Below are 22,059 nucleotides of genomic sequence, written 5' to 3'. Positions count from 1 at the left end.
ATCGTAGCCACAGCAATTATGGGGAGGGTTCAGCCATCAGATTTAGGAAAAGGAAGAAAACAATGACTGCACGCCCGCTGCAGGGGCTGGCCAGGCGTGCGCGCCTCGGCAGCAGCGCAGAAGAAAGGACTTGGCATCTGGGAAGTGGCTTTTAAAAACGGCCAGGGCGCGTTCGCTACAATAATCCACCGAAACAACAGCCGTCTAAAAATAGGGTTGTTTTCTGTACTAAGCTCCTTTTTAACTCCGTTAGTCATCACCGGCTCCTAAAATAAGAGCCGTGTAACAGTCTCTCCTAGTAGCAGCTGTAAACAAACTTTGGGGAGGCGCAGGGGAAAGGGAAGAGGAGCAGCGGGCGGAGGCGGGGCTGCAGCGGGCGGCCCCGGGGCGGCGGGGGGCGGCGGGGCCGGGGCCGGAGCCGGGGGCGGCCGGGGGGGACCCGCGCTGCGCTGCCGCCGCCGGCTGCCTGCGACAGCTCCCGGGGCCTTGGAGCGGAGCCACGGTGGTCCGGGCAACGGCATTAAACAGGAGGAAACAGACGGGGGATTCCGTCATTTCAGCGAGGAGCCGGGGGGGGGCAGGAAAGGAGAGTCCCGGGGAGGAGAGCGCGGCTCTCGCCCGCCCGCGGCTCCGCGCCTCGCCCCCGGCCCTCGCCCCCGGCCTCCCGGGGAGGGCTCCGGGCTCTCCCCGTGCCCGTCGGGCCGCTCCGGGGCCGGCAGCAGGCGGGCGCCGCGCACACCCGGAGCCGTCGTCGGGGCCGCGCCGTCGGGGGACGGGGAGCGGGGGCGCCCCCTGCACCCGCCGCGCCCCCTGGCGGCGCCCCTGGCGCTCCGCGCCCCCGCCTCGCCGCCTTCCCCTCGTTTTCTTTGAAGAAGAGTCTCTCCCTTTATTTTGTTTTGGTTTTGCTCTTTTTTTACTTTTCCTACGCGAGGGGATATCGCACCGTCGGGGGGAGGGGGGTGTTCCTCGCCGGGCTCGCTCCGTCGGTGGGGAGCGTTCTCCACAATGATTTAGTGGAGTAGCTCGCCCCGAAGGATCAGCCACGGCCTCCCGTTCCCCAGGAGCAGACAGGATTTCGTTTATATTGGGTTTATTTTCAACCACATATGGGTGTCATGCGCTAGATTTATGATTTTTTACATTTTTTTTTTCATACACCAGATACGCTCGAAACCACCCTAACTCTCCGCTAGCTGCCGTCCAATTCCAACAGGAAAGTATGGCCCCCTCCTGCCAGCTGTGGGGGCAGAGGGAGGACGAAGGGGGAGCGAGGGGCGAGGGGAGAGGCGCGGCCCCTCGCCGGGGTGTCCCGTCGGGGGCATCCCGGAGCTGGGAGCGGGGAGGAGGAGGAGGAGGCGCTGCGGGCTGGAAACCTCTCTTTCCCCCGCTACGAAGTGATGAGATACAACTGTGTTGCTGAGATATTTACAGAATAATAATAAATAAAATAATAATAAATCTGGAGTGGCTGCAACCAAGTCCGCCGAGTCTGTTAGTAATTTAGCAGAATGGGATTTTCCTTTCTCTCGCCTGCCAGTTGATGCTCTTTTCCAAATTTCCACAGCGGGGGAAGCCTGCGATTTTTTACATAATGATTTCAGCATGCAAGGCCGCTTTTCTTTTTTTTTTTTTTTTTCTTTCCCTCCTTCTCTCCCCCGTCTCCCCTCCCTTCCCTCCCTCACTTCGCGACCCCGGCGTGCCGCCCGCTCCCCCGAGGAGCGCACGCAGCCTCCGGCGACGCCGCGGCCGGCCTCGACGGGGCCGTGCCGTGCCGGGCGGCTGCGGGGCCCCGCGGAGCAGCGAGTTGGCGACGCGGCGGCCGGGGCCCGTCGGTGCCCGCCGGTGCCCGCCTCCCGCTGGCCGCCCGCCGGCGGCGGGGCCGGGGCCCGGCTGACATCACGGGGCCGGGGCGGGGAGAGAGGGGGCCGGGAAGGGAAGGGAGGTGGGGGGGGGGAGGGTGGGGGGGTGTTTTCCAGCTTTAAAAAGGCGGCGCTGGGCGCGCAGCCCTGCGTCAGAGCGAGACTTCCCCGCTCCGCTCACCCGCTCGCCCCAGTAGCCCGGCCGCCGGGCAGCGCCTGCCGGCCCCGGCGCCCCGCGGCGGGCAGTGCCTCCGCAGTCCCCACGCACACCCGCCCTCCTCTCCATGCCCCGGCCCCGGGGGGGCGGCGGCGGCGAGCTCCCGTGCCTCCGCGGCTGCGGCTCCCACGCCGGGGGCGGCGCGGCCCCGGCCCCCGGGGCGTGAAGGCGGGCGGGGGGCGCGGGCGGGCAGGCGGGCGGGCGGACGGGGGCCGGCGGCGGCCCGGGGCGCGGTGCCGGGGCTCGCCGCCCCGCCGGGTGGATGCCCAGCGCTGCCCCGCCGGCCGCCACCGCCGCGCCGCCGTCGCGGGACGCAGACAGCGGGAGACAGGAGCCGGCGGCGGCCCCGCAGCGCGGCGCCCGCCCGCTCGGCAGCACCATGAAGGCGGCGGAGGAAGGTAACGGGCAGCGGGAGGGGGGTGCGGGAGGGCGGGTGGCGGTGTCCCCCGGTGTTTCCCCGCGGCGGCCCGGAGGTTTGCCGGCGGCCGCTTGCCAATAGGTGTCTCCTTCGCCTCTCGCCCGGCGCCGCCTCGGCCGCGCAGCCGCTCCCGGGCGCCTCCCGCCGGCCCCGGTCCCGGTACGGTCCCGGTCCCGGTCCCGGTCCCGGCCGGGCAGCGGGGAGGCTGCACCCCGCCTGGCCGCTGCCGCAGGGCTGCGGGGGCTCCCCGGGTCCCTTCGAGAGCCAACGCCGCGGACTCGTCCCCCGGCTCGGGGACTGCCCCCTCCCCCCGCCTCCCCCGCGGCGCAGGCCTGATTTTTTTGGGGAGGGGGCGGAATGTGCCCCGTAATTGCAAGCAGCCCTCGCGAATTCTCTCGGGAGAGTTTGGAAGCCGCCTAAAGAGAGGGTCTCGGGGCAGTGCCAGGCGCCGCGCTAGCCGTGAGCCGTCCCCTGGCGCACCAAAACAATCCCGCACGCCGGGGCAGGCTGCGGGGGGCTCCGCCGCCTCCCCCCCGGCCCCGTGTCGCCCCAGCGCCGTGTCGCGACTCCTTGTAACTACCCTGCAGTGACCTTGCTCCACAAAGTGCGCTGAAAGCACGCCGACAAAGTTTCTGGAGAGAAAGATCGCGGGCACGGGGCTTGGGAAGCGCTTTGTCGGGAGCTGCCCGGTTGCACCGAACGTGCCAGTGCCAGGGGCAGCGTTTTGCCCGCGCGGGGACTGACTGCAGCCTCCTCTGTGCCAGTTGGGACATTTTTCTCTCCCCGGAGCATCGTTACCCAGCACCGCTCTGACGACTGGCTGCGTTTTCTGCACGTCGCTGCTTCGAGCCAGAGCCTTTCGGTACCAGAGCGGGATGCCGGGGGGGACCCTGCGGGGTGATGCTGGGCATCGCCCCCGTGCCGGGGCAGGTGTGGGGCAGCCCCCGGCTGCGGGCCTGCTGGCAGCCCCCTGCCCTGCCGCCCCGGGCTGCCGGGCTCTCCGCTTCGCTTCCTATTTGCCTCCGCTTTGCTGCTGCTCGGGCTGAAACGGCCTGCCGGCCCCAGGCGGGGCATAGCAAGCCCACACGTCTTAGAAAGTTGTGAAGAAGTTGAGGATGGGGCGCGTCCAAGTCCGCGGTGTTTATTCCACAGCTCCGCTGTGGGACAGCGCGGCTCCCCTTCCTGGGCTTGTCCCAGGAAAGCTGGACAGTCGCTCAGTACCCTCATTTCTTTCTCTCTTTCTCTTCTTTCTTTTTCTTCTTTCTCTTCTTTCTCTTCTTTCCTTCTTTCTCTTCTTTCTTTCTCTCTCTCTTTCTTAACACAGATTTTTCACTGCCGTGGTTCCTTTCAGTTGACAGGATCCTGCTAATGCAAAAGCTACGAGCACGGCTGCAACCACGGCTCCACTTTTGAGGCATGCGAGGGCAGTTTTAGATGGAATATAATTACTGCTTCATTAAATCGCTTTGGCTTTCGTTCCTCTCGCCCGTTTGGACCCCCGAGGGCTGTACACCCTTTGCGGCGCTCCGGACTTGAAGGGCAGGGAATGCACCAACTTGTAAAAATTACACCCAGAGACTAAATGTGTAATGGAGTCTCTTGTCAAAAAGAGATCCCCCTCTCTTGATTTCTGTGGCATTTGTGATCCCGGTATTAAAATATCACCGACACTGTTCGGTAATTCTCTCCTATGTTGATGATATATTTTGTAAGGGACTGAGAGAATGAGGCCGTCTAGAAGGTGTGACCCAATCCAGGAAACGGCGGGAGGGGACACCCTAAAAGTCAGGATTGCTGCCTGCAAATTAAGGTGTTCCTTGATTACCAAACGACGGCAGAAAATAGGCTATATTTATGTTTAGCCTGGGAAGAAACTCTCGCAGTGTCTCGGTGGAAGGACTGGGCGCAGCTCGGCCCCAGCTCTTTTCTTTGGTTCCTACAGAGGTGCGGAGTCCAGAAAATAACTGGGGGCTAATGCCACATACGATTTAAAATCTTTTTCAGGCTGCGTGACTGCGGCTGGGGCAGCCAGTCTGCTGGGTCACTTGTTGGACCTGCAGTGCGATCGGTGCAGTTGGCACAATTTAGGTTCACTACGGGGCGATGCTGCATTTTGGCTGGTGGTCCGTCGGTCGGTTTGTAAAGCTCGACGGGGAGCTTGCCTTGCCCCGGGGCACATCGGCTCTCCCCTCTCTCGTTTCTCTCTCCCCTTTTCAATGCTTTAAACCAGCGCATTCTGTCCCCACGTACGGCATCACTTCGGCTCTACCTTTCTCTACGTCTTTACTTCTTCTCCAAGGAAAGGGTGCCAGTGGAAATATTTTATTGACGGCGCTAATATTTATGGAGTTGGCCAATCAGACCGCCTGGACGGTAGTTTCGGACAGGTTACCCATCCTGCGGGTACCAGATGTGGAAGAGGCAGAGGAGTGAGGGCAACGGGAGCAATGTGGGAGCTGCTCCTCGCCTCCCTCCCGAGGAGCCCTGGCAGGAGACAGGGGCCCCGTGGGAAGCTGCCCCCCGCAGGACGGGGGGTGGGGATGAACCCCGTGAACTCGGGGGGCACGGCCGCGGAGGCTGGGGTTGCGGAGGAGGCGGCTGTCCTGCTTGTAGGCCCTCGGCGGGGGCACCGGAGGGGCGGCAGTCCGTGCCGTCGGGCCGCGCTGCGGTGCGGCCGTGTGCGGGTACCGGGGGACGCTCTTCCCCGGCCTGCCCCAGCATCCCAGGGCGAGCGTGGTCCCTACGGGCCGGCAGCTCCAGTTCCGCTGCTGCCAGGGCCTTTTGCACACTCGTGTGACTCAGCCCCGGCCCTTCGGGGAAGCGGCTGCGAGCGGGGGACCGACGGCAGCCCCACGGCGCTTTGGCACCCGGGCCCGGCACCGCCTCCGCCCCGGGCCAGACCCCTTCCTCCGCAGGGCAATTCCCTGTGCCGGGACAGGGCCGCCCGCTAGCAGGGTGCCGGGGCCGAAGAGCTCTGCGTGTCCTGGGGCTGCTCCGGGGGCTTCGGACGTGCGCCGGCTCCCGACAAGCCTCCGGAGGCACGTCGAGACTGCGGCGCGGCCGTGCGGGGAGGGGAAAAAGCGCGATGGACTCTGATGGAAAAAAACTGTGTTTTCCTGGCACTTTGCAGTGGAGATTTCAGCCATAAGCCTGGAAAATGGTATTCCCTCGGTTTAGAAGGGAATACCATTTCCATAACTGCTTTAAAAAACTATTCCTTTTGCAATCCGGCCTTAAATCCTGGGAACTCAACAGGCACAGCGAGCCCTAGCTGCTGGGCCGGAGCGGTCATTTGCGCGTTGGAGACTTTGAAATGGGTTTGTATAATCCCACAGAAGTGCATTTCTAATCCGAGATGGATGCTATTTCTTTTCGTTTAACCGATTTTAAACCCATACCAGCAGCAAAACCCCGCAGGCCGGGGAAGCGTCGTGCCATCCTTCATGCCCCGGCCGAGCCACACCAACGCAGCTTGGGCCGGGGGACTTCTCCCAGGCCAGCGCACGGAGGAAGATGGTAGGTTACGAGCCCCACTTTAATGCGCTTTTTATAGCAGTTGGCACTAGTGGGTGCTGCAACTAAGTAAAATAAATTTAAAAAAGGAAAAAAAAAAAGGAAAAAAAAAAAGGAATAAGGAGCTCCGAGCCTCCTGGCTCGTAGCCGCGGAGCGGTGGGGACCCTCGGAGCAAGACCGGCGCCTCGGCAGCGCTCAGCGCCCGGCGCGGCTCCTCCCGGGACAAGGCGAGCAGAGGCGAGGCCCCGAGGGCAGAAACCTCCCCGGCTGCGCCGTGCTGCCCCGCGGGATCCCGGCACCTGCGGCGATTGCGATTTCCACCGGGCGGGAGCAGGTGAAAGCCCACTGCCCCGCTGCCCCCGGGTCTCCCCAGCCCGCACCCACCCCCCCCCGCCGGTGCGGGTAACCCCGGGGGGGCTCCCCGGGGCGTGCGGGCTGCGCTGTGCGAGCCGGAGCGGCGGGAGGAGGGTGCGGGGGAGGGCAGGGCAAGGCGGTTGTTTGCATCGACCCGGAAACATCAACAAAGCGACGGAGGGCGGATCAGAGGCGGCGGCGGCGATAGCGAGATAGGCCGGCCGTCGGGGCCGGGGTCACATTACCGTGCCGGCCGCCTCCTGCGCCTGTCGGGGCCTCGCTCCGGAGCCCCGCCGCCGAGGGGAGCTCGTCCCGGCCCCGCCGTGCCGGCGGCAGCAGGTGTCGGGCGCGACGGGGCGGGCCCGACGGGGCGGGCCGGGGGCTGCGCCGCCGCCTGGGCGCCGGAGCGAGGCGGGCGGGGGTCGCCGCGGGCGGCGGGAGCCATGACCGGCGTGGAGGCCGAGCAGGAGTTTGATTTCGATTTCCTCTTTGAGTTCAAGCACAGCGATGAGGGCGGTGGCGGAGGTGGGTCGCGGCCGGGGAGGCACCTCCGGGGGTCCCGGGGGAGGGATGCTGCTGGAGGGGGCGGGGGAGGCCCTCCGGGGGGTCCTTCCCGAGCCGGAGGCAGCGTGCGGGGGCGATACTTTGGGTCCTGCGCAGCTGCGGGGCGGCGAGCCGGGGGCACCGGGAGCCAGCAGTGAAATCCTGCCCGGAGCCGCTTTCCCTTTCGGTGCCCTTGTGTCTGTACCGTGACACGTCTCGGAGGGGAAGCTGCGCGGGAGGCAGCCCGTGTGCGATTTGTTAAACTTCGGAGCTCTTCGGAAACGCGGAGTTTCGCCTTGCTTGCGCAGCCAGGAGTTTGCGACCGAGCCGTCCCCGCAGGCTGCCAGGGGCTGGCCGGCAGCGAGCCCAGCGCCGCTGCTCCGCCGCCCTCCGCAGCCCCGGGGCCGGCAGCGGCAGCTCGGGTCCGGCCTCGCCCCGTGGCAGCGATGGGGCCGGGGGAAAAGCCCCTGCTGCCCTTCCTTTCGCCCCCCCTCCCGTGAGCTGGAGCGATCTCGGCTCAGGGTTTCGGTCGTCCAAGCATTCAGGCTTGAAGGTCATCCGCAAGCAAAAATAACGGTCCCGGATTCGTCGTGGGTCACGGTTTGCAAGCCCGGTGTCTCCGTGTGGCTGTTTTATGACTTTGAGCAATATTGGAGGTGGGAACAGGGTAAATGAGTCGGGAGTTGACACACACAGGGAAAGTTGTCGTTGCTTCCCAATACGAAGCGGGCTGTCACAGCCTCAGTGATAGCGGGTCACCATAAAAATAAAAGTAGGTGATTTAAGGCTGTTCCAGTTTCTTTTTCCACTTTTTTTTCCCACTGCTTTCCCCTTTAAATCGAATGAGGTTCCCAAATCCTTCCCTGCATATTACAGCCTGTCAGGACGTAGCTGTGCACGGTGCTCCCCTTCCTAATGCCCTGCTCTCCAGCACGTTCTCAGTGTCCAGATGGCTGTAAGCAGATTCCCAGTTTTTTAGAAAATTAGCTTTTAAGAGTGTCACACCAAGCTTTATAGACGTAATTTCCTATGAATTAGGCACCTGGAAAGTGGAGGGGCCTAAACAACTTAAGTGTCGAAGTCGTAGTGAGAAGAGTAACTCCATTAGGCAGTGCTGAAAGCATAAACTTCAGTGTAAGCCTAGGTGTGGCTCCATGTCTGGAAGTGTAAAACAGCCTTTGCCTTCTCCAAAGCCCCTTTGAGCTGCAGGTGTTAAGCAGTCCTATTTAAAGAGTATAAATAAAAAATGATGGTTCTCAGTACTTTGTAGGATCAGCTTGTTAATGATGGAAAGGGATAAAGCCTGTGCCCTGTGAAACTAGCTAGAGAAAAAAAATCTGATTTTTTTATGCTGTCGAAGTGAAATGTAATGTGAAGGTGTGCTCACAAATCAAGGGGTCCAATTTCTTATTCTAGCTATACCTAATGTAAGTGTGAATATGCTGGCAACCGGGCCATTGCAAACCTCCGCTGGTCTATCTGATACCGAGGTTTGGCTCAAGATACTAAAATACGCTTTTGAAAGTGTTGTGGTACCAAGCTGTGTGAGTTACTGCCCACAAGCAGCAGTACAGACCTAAGCCCAGGCTCGCAGGCTCTGCGCTGTGCAGGGAGCCTCTGTGGATCAGGGTCGCAGTCAAAGTGACTGTCCATGCCAAAGCATTACTTTCCTTTCATCCATATCAGTGCTGTCAAAATACCCCACAAAGCTGTTTTATGTGGTGTAGTTTTGTACCTATGTAGCCACTTCCATCTCCCTTCACTCTCGAGACTGGCATTTTATTTCTGTGTGCTTTACTGTTGTAAGGAAAACAACAGCATTTTATGAACGCTCACTATGCGTGTTTGATAAATTTTTGTGAATACAGAAGTTGAGCACAGGAACGTGATTTTTCACAAAGGTATCTGGTGGTTTTTAGTGCACAAATCAAGGACTTGGTATTGTTCCTAGGTGTGGTTTTCAGGCTTTTATATTTGTTGGGTATTCTTTGTACACATTTGTCTGAAAAGTTAAGTTACCTAAAGGTAACTTATGTATGTAAAGGCTTTGGTCTTTCGATTTTGAGTACTATTGTGTGAGAAGATGTATTCCATGTACTTTTCCTATGCCCTTTAAAAGTTGACTTCTTAAAAATGTGCAGGATAGTACTAAAAGAGACTATTCCTTGTGATGTGCATTAGGAGGACTTGTTGCTTGGAGCACTGGTAGCTTTTGCTTATATATTCGTTTTTTAAGCTGGTTTCCTGAGGCCAATCTGAGGCTTTGTATCAGCTCTTCGGCCTGGGCTGCAGATCCCTGGCAGACTTCAATGTCCGATTTTTACCCTAGCTTTTTTTACCCTAGCTGTGCGTTAGATTTTAGAGTACCACTGGGTTCACAGTGCTTTTCACACAGGTAATAACAATCTCGGTTTATTTACTTATTAGTTATAATAACCAAGGTGTCAATGCTGCAGTCAGCAGATACAGCCGGTCTGCCAAGCCCACCAGGTGGGCGCAGAGCTGGGGCACCCCGCAGAGCCCCCAGCCCCCTGCCCAGTGTGTCTGGCCGTGTGCCAGGGGCCGGCCGTGCAGCAGGGCCCATGGGGTGTGTGTGGTGGGGCTGCCAGGAAGAGCCGGGCCTGCATCCCAGCAGCTGGGACAGTGCCAGGGACGTCGCCTGCCTCCGGAGCCGGAGGAAGCAGAAAGGGGCTGGGGCTGCCTCGGAGGCGCTGCTTAGACCCTTTCTCTGAGCCGCTTTCTGAAACGGAGAAGGTCTTACCACTGACTGCCACTTTGATGTTTTGTTTTGTTTTTTTTCTGTGAAAAGTGAGAAAGAAGTAGTGGTTGCAGTAGCTGTGAGCGAGCAGTGCTGCCACGCAACAGGGCAGCAAGAAGAGGCAACTAATTTTGGAAGGAGAGGGCTCTGGTCCCTTAGGCAGAACTGTGCATTGCCATGACCACTGCAGTCAGATGACCCGTATCAAAGGAGCACCCCTTTTTCCACAGTTCCTCCTTGCCTTGTTGTTTGAATGCTGTGTGAAGCTGTATCGTGCTTTGAATAATCCAGTTTTATCTGCGGTATGCTCTGTTGTAATTTAATGACTCTTCTCACTAAACGCCTCGTTTCTGAAGGTAGAGTAGAAAGTGAGCTGAAAAGATGTTGTTTCTTATTGTTTGTGAATGGTACCTGACGTGGCATAAAGCAGCTGGAACTTCACAGAGTAGCTGTGAAACTGCTAGAGCACATTAATTTTTTGTAAGTACCATTTGTCTCAGAGTCCTTGCCAGAGAGAAACATGAGCATGGGATAGCCGGAGGATGACACCAGAGAGGGCTGAGCTCATACACAAAAGAAAGCGAATAGCCGGTAGCACTGGCTGGCATAACCTGCTCGGAGGCTTGTTTGCATCCACAGCACTCCTGAGGAGTGAGTCGTGTTGGGAATACCAGCCACGATGATTAACAGAGCTTTTCTGCATCTATGCGGAGAAGGTGGACATGGGGCACTGCTGGGAGCTTGCCACGTGGGAGGGATGGGAACCAGTTGCCTGTGTGGACCAAGTCTGGCCTGGGGCGCACGAAGTTTCCCCTTGTCTTGTGGGAAAGCACCACTGCCCTAACAAACCTGCGGTAATGCTGGTTGTGCATGTGGCTGGAGCGGGGTGTATTTCCAGCCTGCTGTGAATAAACTTGTAGAACAGCATTACCCAAACCTCAAATTCAGTGGGCTGATAGCTATCTATATATGTATCTATATATATATCTATATATAGCTGTATGCTATCTTTTCCCAGTATGGCAAGAGACACTGGCATGAGGGTCTCTGGCCCAAGTGTGCTGGTGACGCCAGGCCTCCCTATGCCAGAAGGCACAGGGGGTGACTCCTGATCCTACTACCATTCAGAGCACCAAGGGCTGCCTGTCTCCCCGTCCACAGCCTGGGGCGTCCCTGGGTGGCAAATAGAGACCCACATGCAGCCCCAGGGCAGAGGGAGTGGAGCTGAAGGTGCCCCACCAGCAGGCCAACAGTGGGGCAGGATAGTCTCCTGCAGGCTAGCACTGGGATTCAGGTTCTCCATAGCACAGCAGGGATGAAGGTGTATGAAGGTTGGGTTGTTCCCCTGTGTTGGTGCAAGTCTGTGATGTGATCTATCACTTTTCAGGTTTTCCACACAGCGCAACTGTGCTGTTTCTTTAATACACCCGGAGCTGTAACATGCTTAGAGAGTTGGCCAAGAGCACTCTGCTGGCAGTGCTTAATGTGGCACGCGCGAGAACCAGCAATTTCAGTGGAATTTCATCTGTCACAGAGTAGCAACACATCCATGTTTATCCATCACCTGGTCTTTGCCAGTTGGGCCGGAGGATAAGTGGTCCCAGAAATGAGAGCAGGTCAATAGATCCGTCTCGTTCCAAAAACCTAGTTAACTGGAACCGTTTGGAAACTCGCTGTAATGGAAATTTCAGTTGTGTATAATTTTTTTAACAGAATGCAGTTGATCATGTTCTTTGTTTTAGTCTGCCTCCACTTTTTTTGTTGATTTTTTTTTGTTTGTTTGTTTTGTTTTTAATATTCCAGCTTTTCAGCGAGGGAATTAGGCTCACATGTAAAAGCACATCTCTTGGGCAGCATTGCAGTCTCTGAATGCTGATGCACCCTTGTTTGAAGACTCAGTTTTTGGTTTTGAAGATTTACATATGTCTCCTCAAGACAAACTCAGTCCATGTACATCCGTGTCACAAGATAGCTTGTCTTGTGCTGCTCAGTTAGTAGGATTTTCAAGGATGCAAGTCTGTAGCTTCTCCCCTAACATGGCATGCCTGTCTGATGGGTTGTCAAAGAGTGCTGTTCTCTTGTGTGTTTTGTCATGTTCCTCCACTCCAGCTCGGTATGTTGCTAAGTGAGTATTTATGTGCAACACTTCATATCATTATTTTTTGTTTGTTTGTTTGTTTTCCAGAACACTATAATTATACATCTTCAAACGTAAATGCTGGCTTGCCTCTAAATGTGGCACATTCCTCATTGTCAACTCCATGTCATGGCCTTCAGACATCAAATCCCGTCATTTCAGTTGTCCCATCAACAAATCACCCTTCTGGATATGGAGGACACATTGACAGTGGGGCATCCGAATATTACCTGCCTCCAAACATCAGACCTAATGGAGCTCCAGCACTGGAGAGCCCTAGAATTGAGATCACCTCTTACATGGGACTTCATCATAACAACAACCAGTTTTTTCATGATGAGGTTGAGGAGGCCATCCCAAATGCAAAGCGATCACCTTCCACTGCCACTTTGAACTTACCGAACATCGAGGCGTACAGAGACCCGTCCTGCCTGAGTCCAGCTAGTAGCTTGTCTTCCAGAAGCTGCAACTCTGAAGCGTCTTCCTACGAGTCCAACTACTCGTACCCATACACTTCGCCCCAGACCTCTCCATGGCAGTCCCCGTGTGTCTCTCCAAAGACCACTGACACAGAGGAAGGCTACCAGCGTGGCATGGTGGCCTGCACTTTGCTCAATTCGCCAAGGCACTCTCCATCGACATCTCCCAGGACGAGCATCACAGAGGAGAACTGGCTGGGGGCCCGCAACTCCAGGCCTCCATCTCCCTGCAACAAGAGAAAGTACAGCCTCAATGGCCGGCAGACTTCCTACTCGCCACACCACTCCCCAACACCTTCACCACAAAACTCGCCACGGGTGAGCGTCACAGATGAGACGTGGCTGGGGAACACCAACCAGTACACCAGCTCTGCCATTGTCGCTGCCATCAATGCTCTCACCACTGACAGCACGATAGATATGAACGATGGGATTCCCATCAAGTCGAGGAAGACCGCCATCGACCACACCCCATCCATGACTCTCAAAACCGAACCGGCTGGCGAGGATCATGGGACCATATCGCCGACTGCTGATTTGTCACCAGAAGACTTCTCCAGCTTTCAGCATATCAGGAAAGGAAACTTCTGTGAGCAGTACCTGTCTGTGCCACAGCATCCATACCAGTGGGCCAAACCAAAGTCTCTGTCTCCTACATCCTACATGAGGTAAGGAGCCCTGATTCAGAGGACAATCCTGGCAATATCTTTACTGTATGCTTTTTTTTTTCCTCCTTCCCCTTCCCATGTCTGTTTCCAGCCAAATCTACCCATCCATTCATTTTGTTTAGCCATTTCTCGTGATGCTGCCTCTTGTCATTAGTGTGATGTGACCATGAGTACATCTTTGAAAGGTTAAAAAGGCCACTTCAGGAGTTGACTGCTCATTGGTTGTAACTGGTTACTGCTTCCCAGGGGTCAAGCCCAAGTCCAGCCAGTCTCGAAATAGGATGTTCAGGGGTATTCAGAAGCTTGACAGGCAGCAGGACAATTGGGTACCATCAAACCAAGGTTTTACTGAAGTTGTTCATCATGTCTTAACATGTTTTTGCTGCAGGGCTATGAGATGTTCCTGTTATTGTGCTGTTACAGGGCACTTTACATTTGTGCTTTACAGACAGTGAATACAAACAGGGTAGGAATATGTTTCTTTTACAACTTATTTCAGCACTTACTTAATCTGAAACTTTATACGAAAGCTTAATACCAGTCTTCTTTTTCTGTCTGCAATGGACAGTGATTTTATTTTTTCTCCATTTCTCCACCATTTTTATGTTTAAAGAAGAAAACCTTATTTGTAAGCTGATAATACTTGTCACATTTATTTATCATAAGAGGACTCCAGGTAGAAAGGAACAAAGAACAGCCTGGATTTGAGTTACATGCATTGCTTTGTCTTTTGGTCTCAATTACAGTCTTTATTTTGAAGTCTTAAGACTGCATATACAGTGCCACATGGTGCAGAAAAAGAGTTTGGCTTTCCAAACGTTCACAGGCCTATTCCAGTCCCTGACTGTTATAGCAGTCCCTCTCCTTTTCCTCCTCAAGAACACACGGCTTCTTGCATTTAACAACACAACTGTCTTTGCCAACATGAAAGATGTGGACACATAGCTGCAATATTTTAATTAGTGATAGTTTCCTTGGCTCTCAACCTTGCCGGTCTCATTTGTCTCCACCCAGCACTTCTCTGCTACCTGCTTCCTACAAAAACTGGACCGTGGACCGTGGCCCTTCATGTTACAACAAGTAGCACTGTCCCTCCTCATCCTCACTGTTCTCCCATACTCCTCTCTGCATTGTCCCAGCTCCTTGGTAGGACCTTGGCCCAGTTCAGTTCTGGGAGATGTGACCGTCCTGTTGTATCTGCTGGAGCCACCCACAGGTGGGCACTTGCTGTCTTTCAGCGCAGGGATGGGGTCTTATCACACTCAGTAAATCCCTCAGAGCCTTCCTGTGTATTCAAAAAAAACATTTGTGTTCTCCCACCAAAGGTGTAAAATAGTCTGAATTTATCGGAGAGGCAGGACGTTTGCTTTTGTGTTTGGCTGTTTTTTTTGCCAAAGACTGCACAGGCAATAATGTGACAGTTTGACCAAACACATTTTTATCTTTCTGTTGCAGAGAGTCGCCTGTAGGCACTTTAATGTAGTCAGTGAGAAGGCAACCTAGCATTCCTGTGTGCTAACACAAACAAGAAAGGTGAAGTGTACAAAACAGAGCCCCACTACATTGTGTATTTAACATTTTTTCCACTGTTTTGGTCTCATATAAAATATGTTTCCTGGTTCACAATATGTTTCCATGTGATCTCATTAACTTGTGCTCTAGGGCAGTTGGAAGTTACTGTTGAAATGTGATTTTAAGTTATTTTACCAATCAGATACACTGACCATGCTTCCTTCCACCAAAAATACCTCTCGTTTTATGTATATGAGAGTGCTGGGCAACTGAGCACAGACGTCAACAGGATCACAGCCTACGCAACAGAAACTATGTTATTTTAAATCTTTCCAAAAAAATTGGTTAAGAATTTGTCACAACAGATCTGGAATTTTTTCCTGTTATTTTACACATCTGTTCTATTTCAAATGCTGGGGCTTTAGGGGTAAGTTCCAACAAACAACTCAGGCTCCAAAATCTACCCGGTCATAATGATTTTGAGATAACCATATTTGATTACCTCCTCTGTCACTTCCTGAATATGCATTACATTTTCATCAAAAGCAAGCGTGCCTTGGAAAATCACTGATGCCCCCCCCGCCCCGCCTTTCATTCCCCTGTATTTCCCTGCTGGGGAATAAGCTCCAGCAGCATGAGCTGGGTGCGTGGCTGTCTCCTTTCCTGTGTTTTTATGGCAGGCATTAGTCTAAAAGAGAAACAGTGGTTTTTTGTATCATCTCTAAAATTGAAGTTTTTCATTTATTGTAATTAAAACTCAAATCAGTTTTCAGCTTTTCAAGTACTGGGACAAAGAGGAATAATAAGAGTAGAGAAAGTAATGCCTGGCTCAACAGAAATATTGTCTTTTCATGCCCCAAGTTTCTTCTGATTTCTTAAGAGGAATGTGAGGCATACCAGGTTGGAAGCTCATCCCAGATCCACCAGCTGTGGGCTCTTCAGAGCAGGTTTTGGCAGATGCCCACCGAGGGCTAGCAGCACGACCTGATGATTCCTGTGCACGAGTCAGCGTGTAGGTGCTGAGGGTCGTGAGAGAGGGTGGGAGGACAGGCCCTGGCCCTGCTGCCGGGGACAGCACTAGGCAGGCAGGCTGCTTCGGGTTACCAGTGCAGCTAGGACTTCGTCCCTGGTGCTTTGACTGCTGTCCATGGCCTCAGGCCAAGGCTTTTGGTGTAGAAGATATTGAGAGGCCAAGTAGAGATGAGCATGAGAAGCTTTGGAGCAAACCGTGAGGTGACAATGGGAATCGTGCCTCTTCCAGACCTCAATATACAAGAAGAAGCACTCCATCAGCCATTTATTTTACAGGCAGGTGATACTCCGTGTTTCTCAAACCATGGCTAGATCAGTTGCTTTCTTGTCTCTGATATTTATACATCACTTTTTCATGCTCTGTCAAAGGCAAGATGGAAGTACAGAGTTTGACTTTTGCGCTTGGATTTGGAGACAGTACTGACAGCATGGTATTAGTAACTCTTTCCGAGACTAAGATCCTATTTTTATTTCTCACCCACTCATCAGCATGTCCCAAATCATTATTGGTTCTAGCAGAAAGGATTGGCACTCATGACAATGCCAGATTCTGAGTATCTTATGCCTTTTTTATGTCTTCCTCTTTTGCTGCTCTACTTGACCAAACACAACTTGAAATCTAGAACCAATTTCTTACTCATTGAAAAGTAACGGCTTCTTTATATGCTTTGTAGTTATTTTGAGTCTCAAAATAACTTTATTTTGATATCGGTTTTAATAACAGTTTAATCCAATAAGTGTGTTAGCCTGTATCACTTTAATTTTAATTAGATGTAGGGTATCTGGGGGGAGGTGGGAAGAAAAGTGGTTGGATTTGTTGGTCAGGTGTATGGCATGTTTGAGGTCTGCCACATGAAAAGGAGCTTCCAGGAATAGACACCCAGTTCCAGGTGGTTTGTAAAAGCTCTCTACTGTATTTTTTTGTATGGTTTATTTTTTTTTAAACAGTTGAAAGCCACACTTTTTTAGCTTCAGTCTCCTTTTCAGCCTCAAAAATATACATATATGTTCTTGAAACCACAGAGAGAAACATGTAGTTTTACATATGGAGGCTGTAATTTGCACACAGAGAATGTATGTTTGGATATCTGTCTGCCACTTTCAAAAGCACATTTGGCTTTTATCTGCATCAATGGGCTTGTTTATTTTTTGTGGATTTTTTGGATTCCACTTTTGTGACTGTGACAGTATGAAACTCAAGCATACAAAAATCATCCATTGAGGCCCCAAACTGCATGATTTTCTTTAAAAATCATGATTTTAAAGTGCTACATTTTTTCCCCACATTCTTTTGATTTGTGGACCTTCTGGGTGCACTTTTTTTTTTTTTTGTTATGGTTGTGTATTTTTGGTTTTGTTTTTAAATAGATGATTTGGTCCAGATGATAAGATAGAGAACAACCTTACTGGGGAGAAGTTGAGTTTCTCACAAAATTGGGGTTTCTAAAGATGAAAAAGGGCCCCAGCTATCTTAAGATGTCACAAGTGCGGCAACACGAGATTTGCTGACCTGTGCATTCATGGCAAACTTCTTTGTTTATGGCAAACCAGAGGAAGTTCCTCAGACAAAGCAAATGCTGAGCTGTCTTGACAAGACCCGGTAAAGCGGGGACTTGTGGCTGTGTGTTGGTAACCATCTCTTTGGGGCTAGCTGTTGTTAACTGGGGAACAGAGGGAGAGGACAGGGAAGAGCCCGCAACATCTCCAGCCTTTTTCTCTTTCTTGCTGTATTCATGCGGAATGGGGGCATTTACAGACTTAACGAGTTGGTTTTGCCACCGTGTAGCAAAAAAAAAAAAAAAAAAAAAAAAAAAATCTCTTAAAATCTTTTGACTGAACTGGGTTGCTGTACTGTGAGGCTGAAGTCTGGTTGGAAGCCTGTCTCAGTAAACCATTTTGTTTGTTTGATTGATTTAAATCCCCCCCACGCTTTCTTCTGACTGCTTTTTAGTTATTCAAACACCCCTATAAGCTTCTTATTGATGGCCTTCCTTCACAAGCTCGTTTTAGCACTGTGTGATACTAAATTCGGAACAAGCAGAGATGTGATGCAAGCCACTTGTTCCTGCCATTCCTACGGCAGTAGTTTCTTGTTCTTTCTCTAAGTTGACAAATGAAAAATTTCCTATGCAAATCTATCTCTGAATGTTAACTTTCAGGACTGTTGTGCTGAGTATTATCTGTAAGCATTACGACAACTCACATTTTTAGATCTCAACGTGAGGGATTCCAAAGTGCTGCATGAACTTGGTGGAGTTGCTACTTGCTCCACATGTCAGAGAAACACAGCCAAGTCTGGGGTGGGACACAGCGTGTATGTTAACAGTTTGCAGCCAGATTGCTCAATTGTCAGATAGGAAATTAAAAAAAAAATGTCTACCCGTGTTAACTCACAGGTAAAATATAAAGCACATGCATTTCTCAGATCACAAGCCAGTGCATGGACTTACAGGGAGCCTTGTTGTTTCCTTACTCTTCTAAAAAACACCCTAGGATCTTCGACAGTCATCCACTTTCACGTGAGATGTGTAATAAGTAATAAATTGTAACCATATTTGCATTTGGTGCAGGGTTGGAACAGGGGCAAGCTTAGCAGCCTGGTAAAAGCCTCAGCAGCCCTGTGGTTTCTCAAGCTTATGCTTTTGTTTCTGAAGGAACACGCCCTCTTAGTAAAAATAAGGTTAGTGGAGGAGGCTCAGCCACACTCCTAAGCCACTTGCTTTACTTCAGGTGTTGAAACACACTTACCACTCTGCTCTGTGGGGCAGCAGCTTTTGCCACTGTCACGCAGCTATCTTTGGTAGATGACTCCACGCTGTGATACTTGGCAAAGCAGAACGGTTTGTCCCCTGTGTGAGACCAGCAGTTGTTCTGACACCTTTTGCACAACAGCCTAGTTAAGGACAAAAATGCTTGCAAATCTTTTTCAAGTGGCCTTTGGCATCTAGTAGCTTATGCAGAGAAAGGCAATTTCATTCCTGAATGCATAATAATCTTGTGAAAATGGGGCTTAAACACCTTTGCAAAGTTTAATAGAAGTTTTTTGGTTTTGTTTCCTCCCTGTCTATATTCCAGTGTGCTGCTTAATATCTTTTCTTTTTTTCCCTGTAACTTGATAAATCTTTCTGCTAAAGGCAGAAGTCAGCCAGACTGGATAATCTGTTTTTGATTTAATCATATTGTGTATCTGGTGTATGCAAAATAAATCACTATTCATCTGTTTTGTAATCTGATTTATGTAGGACATAGTTACATTGAGTGAGTTTTCTACAGTCTACCAGTTTTTGTGAACCTGCCTTGAAATAACCATCCCTCATTATAGCATTTTGAATGAATACAGTGGAATTTATTACAGTGTAGAAAGGAGCGGGACAGATATGCAGTTGGTGGAAAATTCAGTCTGAGGGAAATGCACTAATGTATATATGATATGAAGACTGTGCGAAGATCTTTTCCTTCTCCCTCCCTCCCCTTCCTAGTGGAGCAGCTCATCTGCCCTCCACGTGATGCTCACTAGTTGGGGTAGTTTTCAAATTGATAAGATTTGTTTGCAGCAACCAGATTTTGTTTTACCCCTACACTATTTGCTTGGTGGCTTTTTCCTTTAACCATGTTTAGCTGCAGGAAATTAAGTGCATGGTGAAGATAACCTAACATAGGAAATAGCTCTGACAGCCCCAACCCATGACACCGTTAAATGCATCACTCCGCTTCCTTTATCAGGAAAACTGTCATTAATTGTCAATTTATAATTGAGCAGGTGGTATTTTGGAATTTTGATGATAGATTGCAGACTAACAACAAACTGTATTTTATTTTCAGGTTTTATTTGAGAATATGAATTTTACAGCTTTATTATACTGACATTTTCAGGTGCTGATTTGAAAGTGTTTATTTTAATTTTTAAGAGATTTAATTAGTTATGGAACTATTACTTTGTTCCATATATCTTAAAAAATATCTCTCTTCACTCGAGGACTATGTGCTGCCAGTTAGAGTAGTCCATTCTAATTTAATATTAATTTTTTTAACAATGTGATAGATATTGTGTCCTCAGGAAAAAAAAAAAAGATTCATCAAGTGAGAATTTACTTAAAAACAGAAACATCTGTTTAAAAATGTGTGCTGATCATCACCAGAAGAGGCACAGCTGTTTTTGCTGTGCTTTGTCATTCATCATTAGTCAAATATGGTTTGTCCTTTTTATTTTTTTTTAGAATTTTTCAGACTAAAGAATGTGCACCTAATGCACTAGGCAAAGAGAAGTGGCTTTCATGCAATAGCCAATTGTCTACAGTTTTTAGGTTGCTCTTGGGTCTTTTGGTATGTGTCTAATAGCTGAAGAGTGTGCAAGAGGTGCTAATACCTCCTCTTCAGTATACCATTTGGTTGCCCCCAAAGGCTGCAGTAGTACGTATGTAGTCCATGGCTATGAAATAATGTCCGTATCAGCTGGGTTTAAGCAGCCACCGTTTATAAAATTATAAATGTGCTACAGAAACCCAGGGAGCCATGTTGGTGCAGTGTTTTTATCGTCAGGTGCCCTGTCCATAGCATGGCTTCAAATTTTGTTGCAGAAATGGGTAATTTCTGTAGTGCAAGTAGTGCTTGTCCATAGGCACTCAAGTCATTCAAACTGGCAAATTTATAGGCAGTGAAGAAGGATAATGTAGAGAAACTTGACACCATGTGAAGTACCATGAGTGTACGTACATGCACATTGTGCACTAGCAGATTCAAGTGAAATATGCTGGTGATAAAGTACTGGATAAACATTAAAAATAAAATTAAATGAAAGCATGTGGTATTACACCCCAGCCTGAGAAGACTTGTGCACTTTCTAGCCTCCTTTGTATGGTTGTGGTGCTACTTATAGTGGTGGGTACGAGTGGTTAAAGCCTCTGGCCCTCAGTGGGAGGTAGTGGAGATGCTTTGGGGGATATGAACACTGTAATGCCCATGGAGCCACCACCAGCATGCTGGAGTGGTGCTGTGTGGAGCACTCAGCTTTCAGCTGAATACATGCTTGTAATAAATGCACCCAGTGCAGTAAATTCCAGACAGCCAGCCTCCGCTCGGCCTCCAGCAGGAGCTGTGCAGCCCCTGAACCTGCTCACCTGCCCTCTGTTGTGTCTGGGCCCCGTGCCATGGCTGGCAGTGCCATCCAGCCTGGGGCACTGAGCAGTGCCATGCCCACCACCGTGGTCACCCTGCTGTCCTGTGTGGGGGTCATCCTGCATCCAGGGGTAACAGGGGGGCTGAGGACAGCTGTCCCGCATGATGATCCTCTTCTCCAGGCTGATGAAGGCTGATGGAAGAGCTGCAGCTATGCCAGTTAACTACTTGCAATGGCTTTTGAAGGGCACCCTGGTTAGGAGAATTTACCAAAAGAAGAAATACATGCTGGGCATAAAATTAGTGTTTTCATTATGAAGCTTTCTGAGCCAATTTTAAAGTCAATAAATTTGTATCAGGCCTAACACTGTTTCAAAAATATTTGTTCGTTTCTTTTCTTTTTTATTTTCCCCAGAGCACCAGCTTGGCTTTTCTTACAGACGAACTCTCCTGACAGTGTTTTCAAGTGTGGTTTTACTCTGGAAGTGGGTTTCTAAGAATGGCACTTCCCCACCATTTCATACTGTCAGGCCTGCTTACTTTTGTGATAGTAATGAGTCCTTAATAGTTCACTAATTGCTGAGTCAATACAGAGCCGGAAGAGTGAGCTGGATTTTCTTCTGGCTTGTGCGTCATCCTTGGTAGGATTTGTAACCAAGTTTTGACTTCAGATCTTGCTTTCTTGTGTTGTGTGAACCAGGGAGAGACCAGCTTCACTTTGAGACTGTGACTTGTTTGTATGTTTGGAAGAAAGCTGGGAAATGGCTTTTTTGTTCTTTACACCTAAAATGGATTTGTTGAAATCCATTAGATTCATAAAATGTATAACTTCTCCAGAGCTGGCTTGGCATTCTCTTTCACAACAGAAATACTCTCCCTGAAATTCCTCTGCATCTTTCCGCCTACCTTTGTCCTTTTGATTCAAGAATCAATATATTAAGATGTTTGTAAGCAGTGTCTTAACGTTTTTCCATTTTGTTTACAAATTGGATAGCATCTGGGCCATCAAATACACTCAATCTTCATAAAATAACCATTACCTTCTAAATTACTTATGTCGTGGCATTATCTATATTGATGAAATTTTAAATGTAGGATGGTGAAGGATGAACTGTGAAACACGGTCTCTAAAGTAATAGTGCTGGATGCTTGTGGTTTGTGATAGTGTACTTGATGTTAATTTTTAATATATTTTCCTTTCCATTATAGCCCATCCCTGCCTGCCCTTGATTGGCAGCTGCCGTCTCACTCGGGACCTTATGAACTGCGTATTGAAGTGCAGCCGAAATCCCACCACCGAGCTCATTACGAGACAGAAGGCAGCCGAGGGGCTGTGAAGGCATCTGCTGGGGGCCACCCGATTGTGCAGGTACCAAAATGTGTAATGGAAGCACACACAGGTTGTTGGTCTTGGCACTCTGTGGTAAACACCGTATCTTCTCCAAACCTGAAA

At 51.1% G+C, this 22,059-nt stretch overlaps 1 protein-coding gene across 7 annotated transcripts in view; it reads left to right on the top strand.

Moving 5' to 3' along the window:
* Positions 1-1,985: 1,985 nt before the first annotated feature.
* The window catches only part of NFATC1 (nuclear factor of activated T cells 1), a 120,401-nt gene continuing 100,327 nt past the window's right edge, over positions 1,986-22,059 (top strand). For 3 of the 7 annotated variants that reach the window (XM_066992041.1, XM_066992040.1, XM_066992042.1), the window contains exons 1-3: positions 1,988-2,474; positions 11,849-12,947; positions 21,816-21,975. In XM_066992041.1, coding sequence (XP_066848142.1) covers positions 2,339-2,474; positions 11,849-12,947; positions 21,816-21,975 — 1,395 coding nt within the window. In that variant the 5' untranslated portion in view covers positions 1,988-2,338. Of the gene's footprint in view, positions 2,475-6,729; positions 6,888-11,848; positions 12,948-21,815; positions 21,976-22,059 lie in introns of those variants that run through there. The other 4 variants (XM_066992045.1, XM_066992044.1, XM_066992043.1 and 1 more) reach the window with 3 other exon arrangements.

The sequence above is a fragment of the Anser cygnoides genome, chromosome 2, assembly GCF_040182565.1.
Source record: "Anser cygnoides isolate HZ-2024a breed goose chromosome 2, Taihu_goose_T2T_genome, whole genome shotgun sequence".
Lineage (NCBI taxonomy): Eukaryota > Metazoa > Chordata > Aves > Anseriformes > Anatidae > Anser > Anser cygnoides.
The sequence above is the reverse complement of the archived record's forward strand: the minus strand, read 5'-3'. Positions and strand labels throughout refer to the sequence as shown.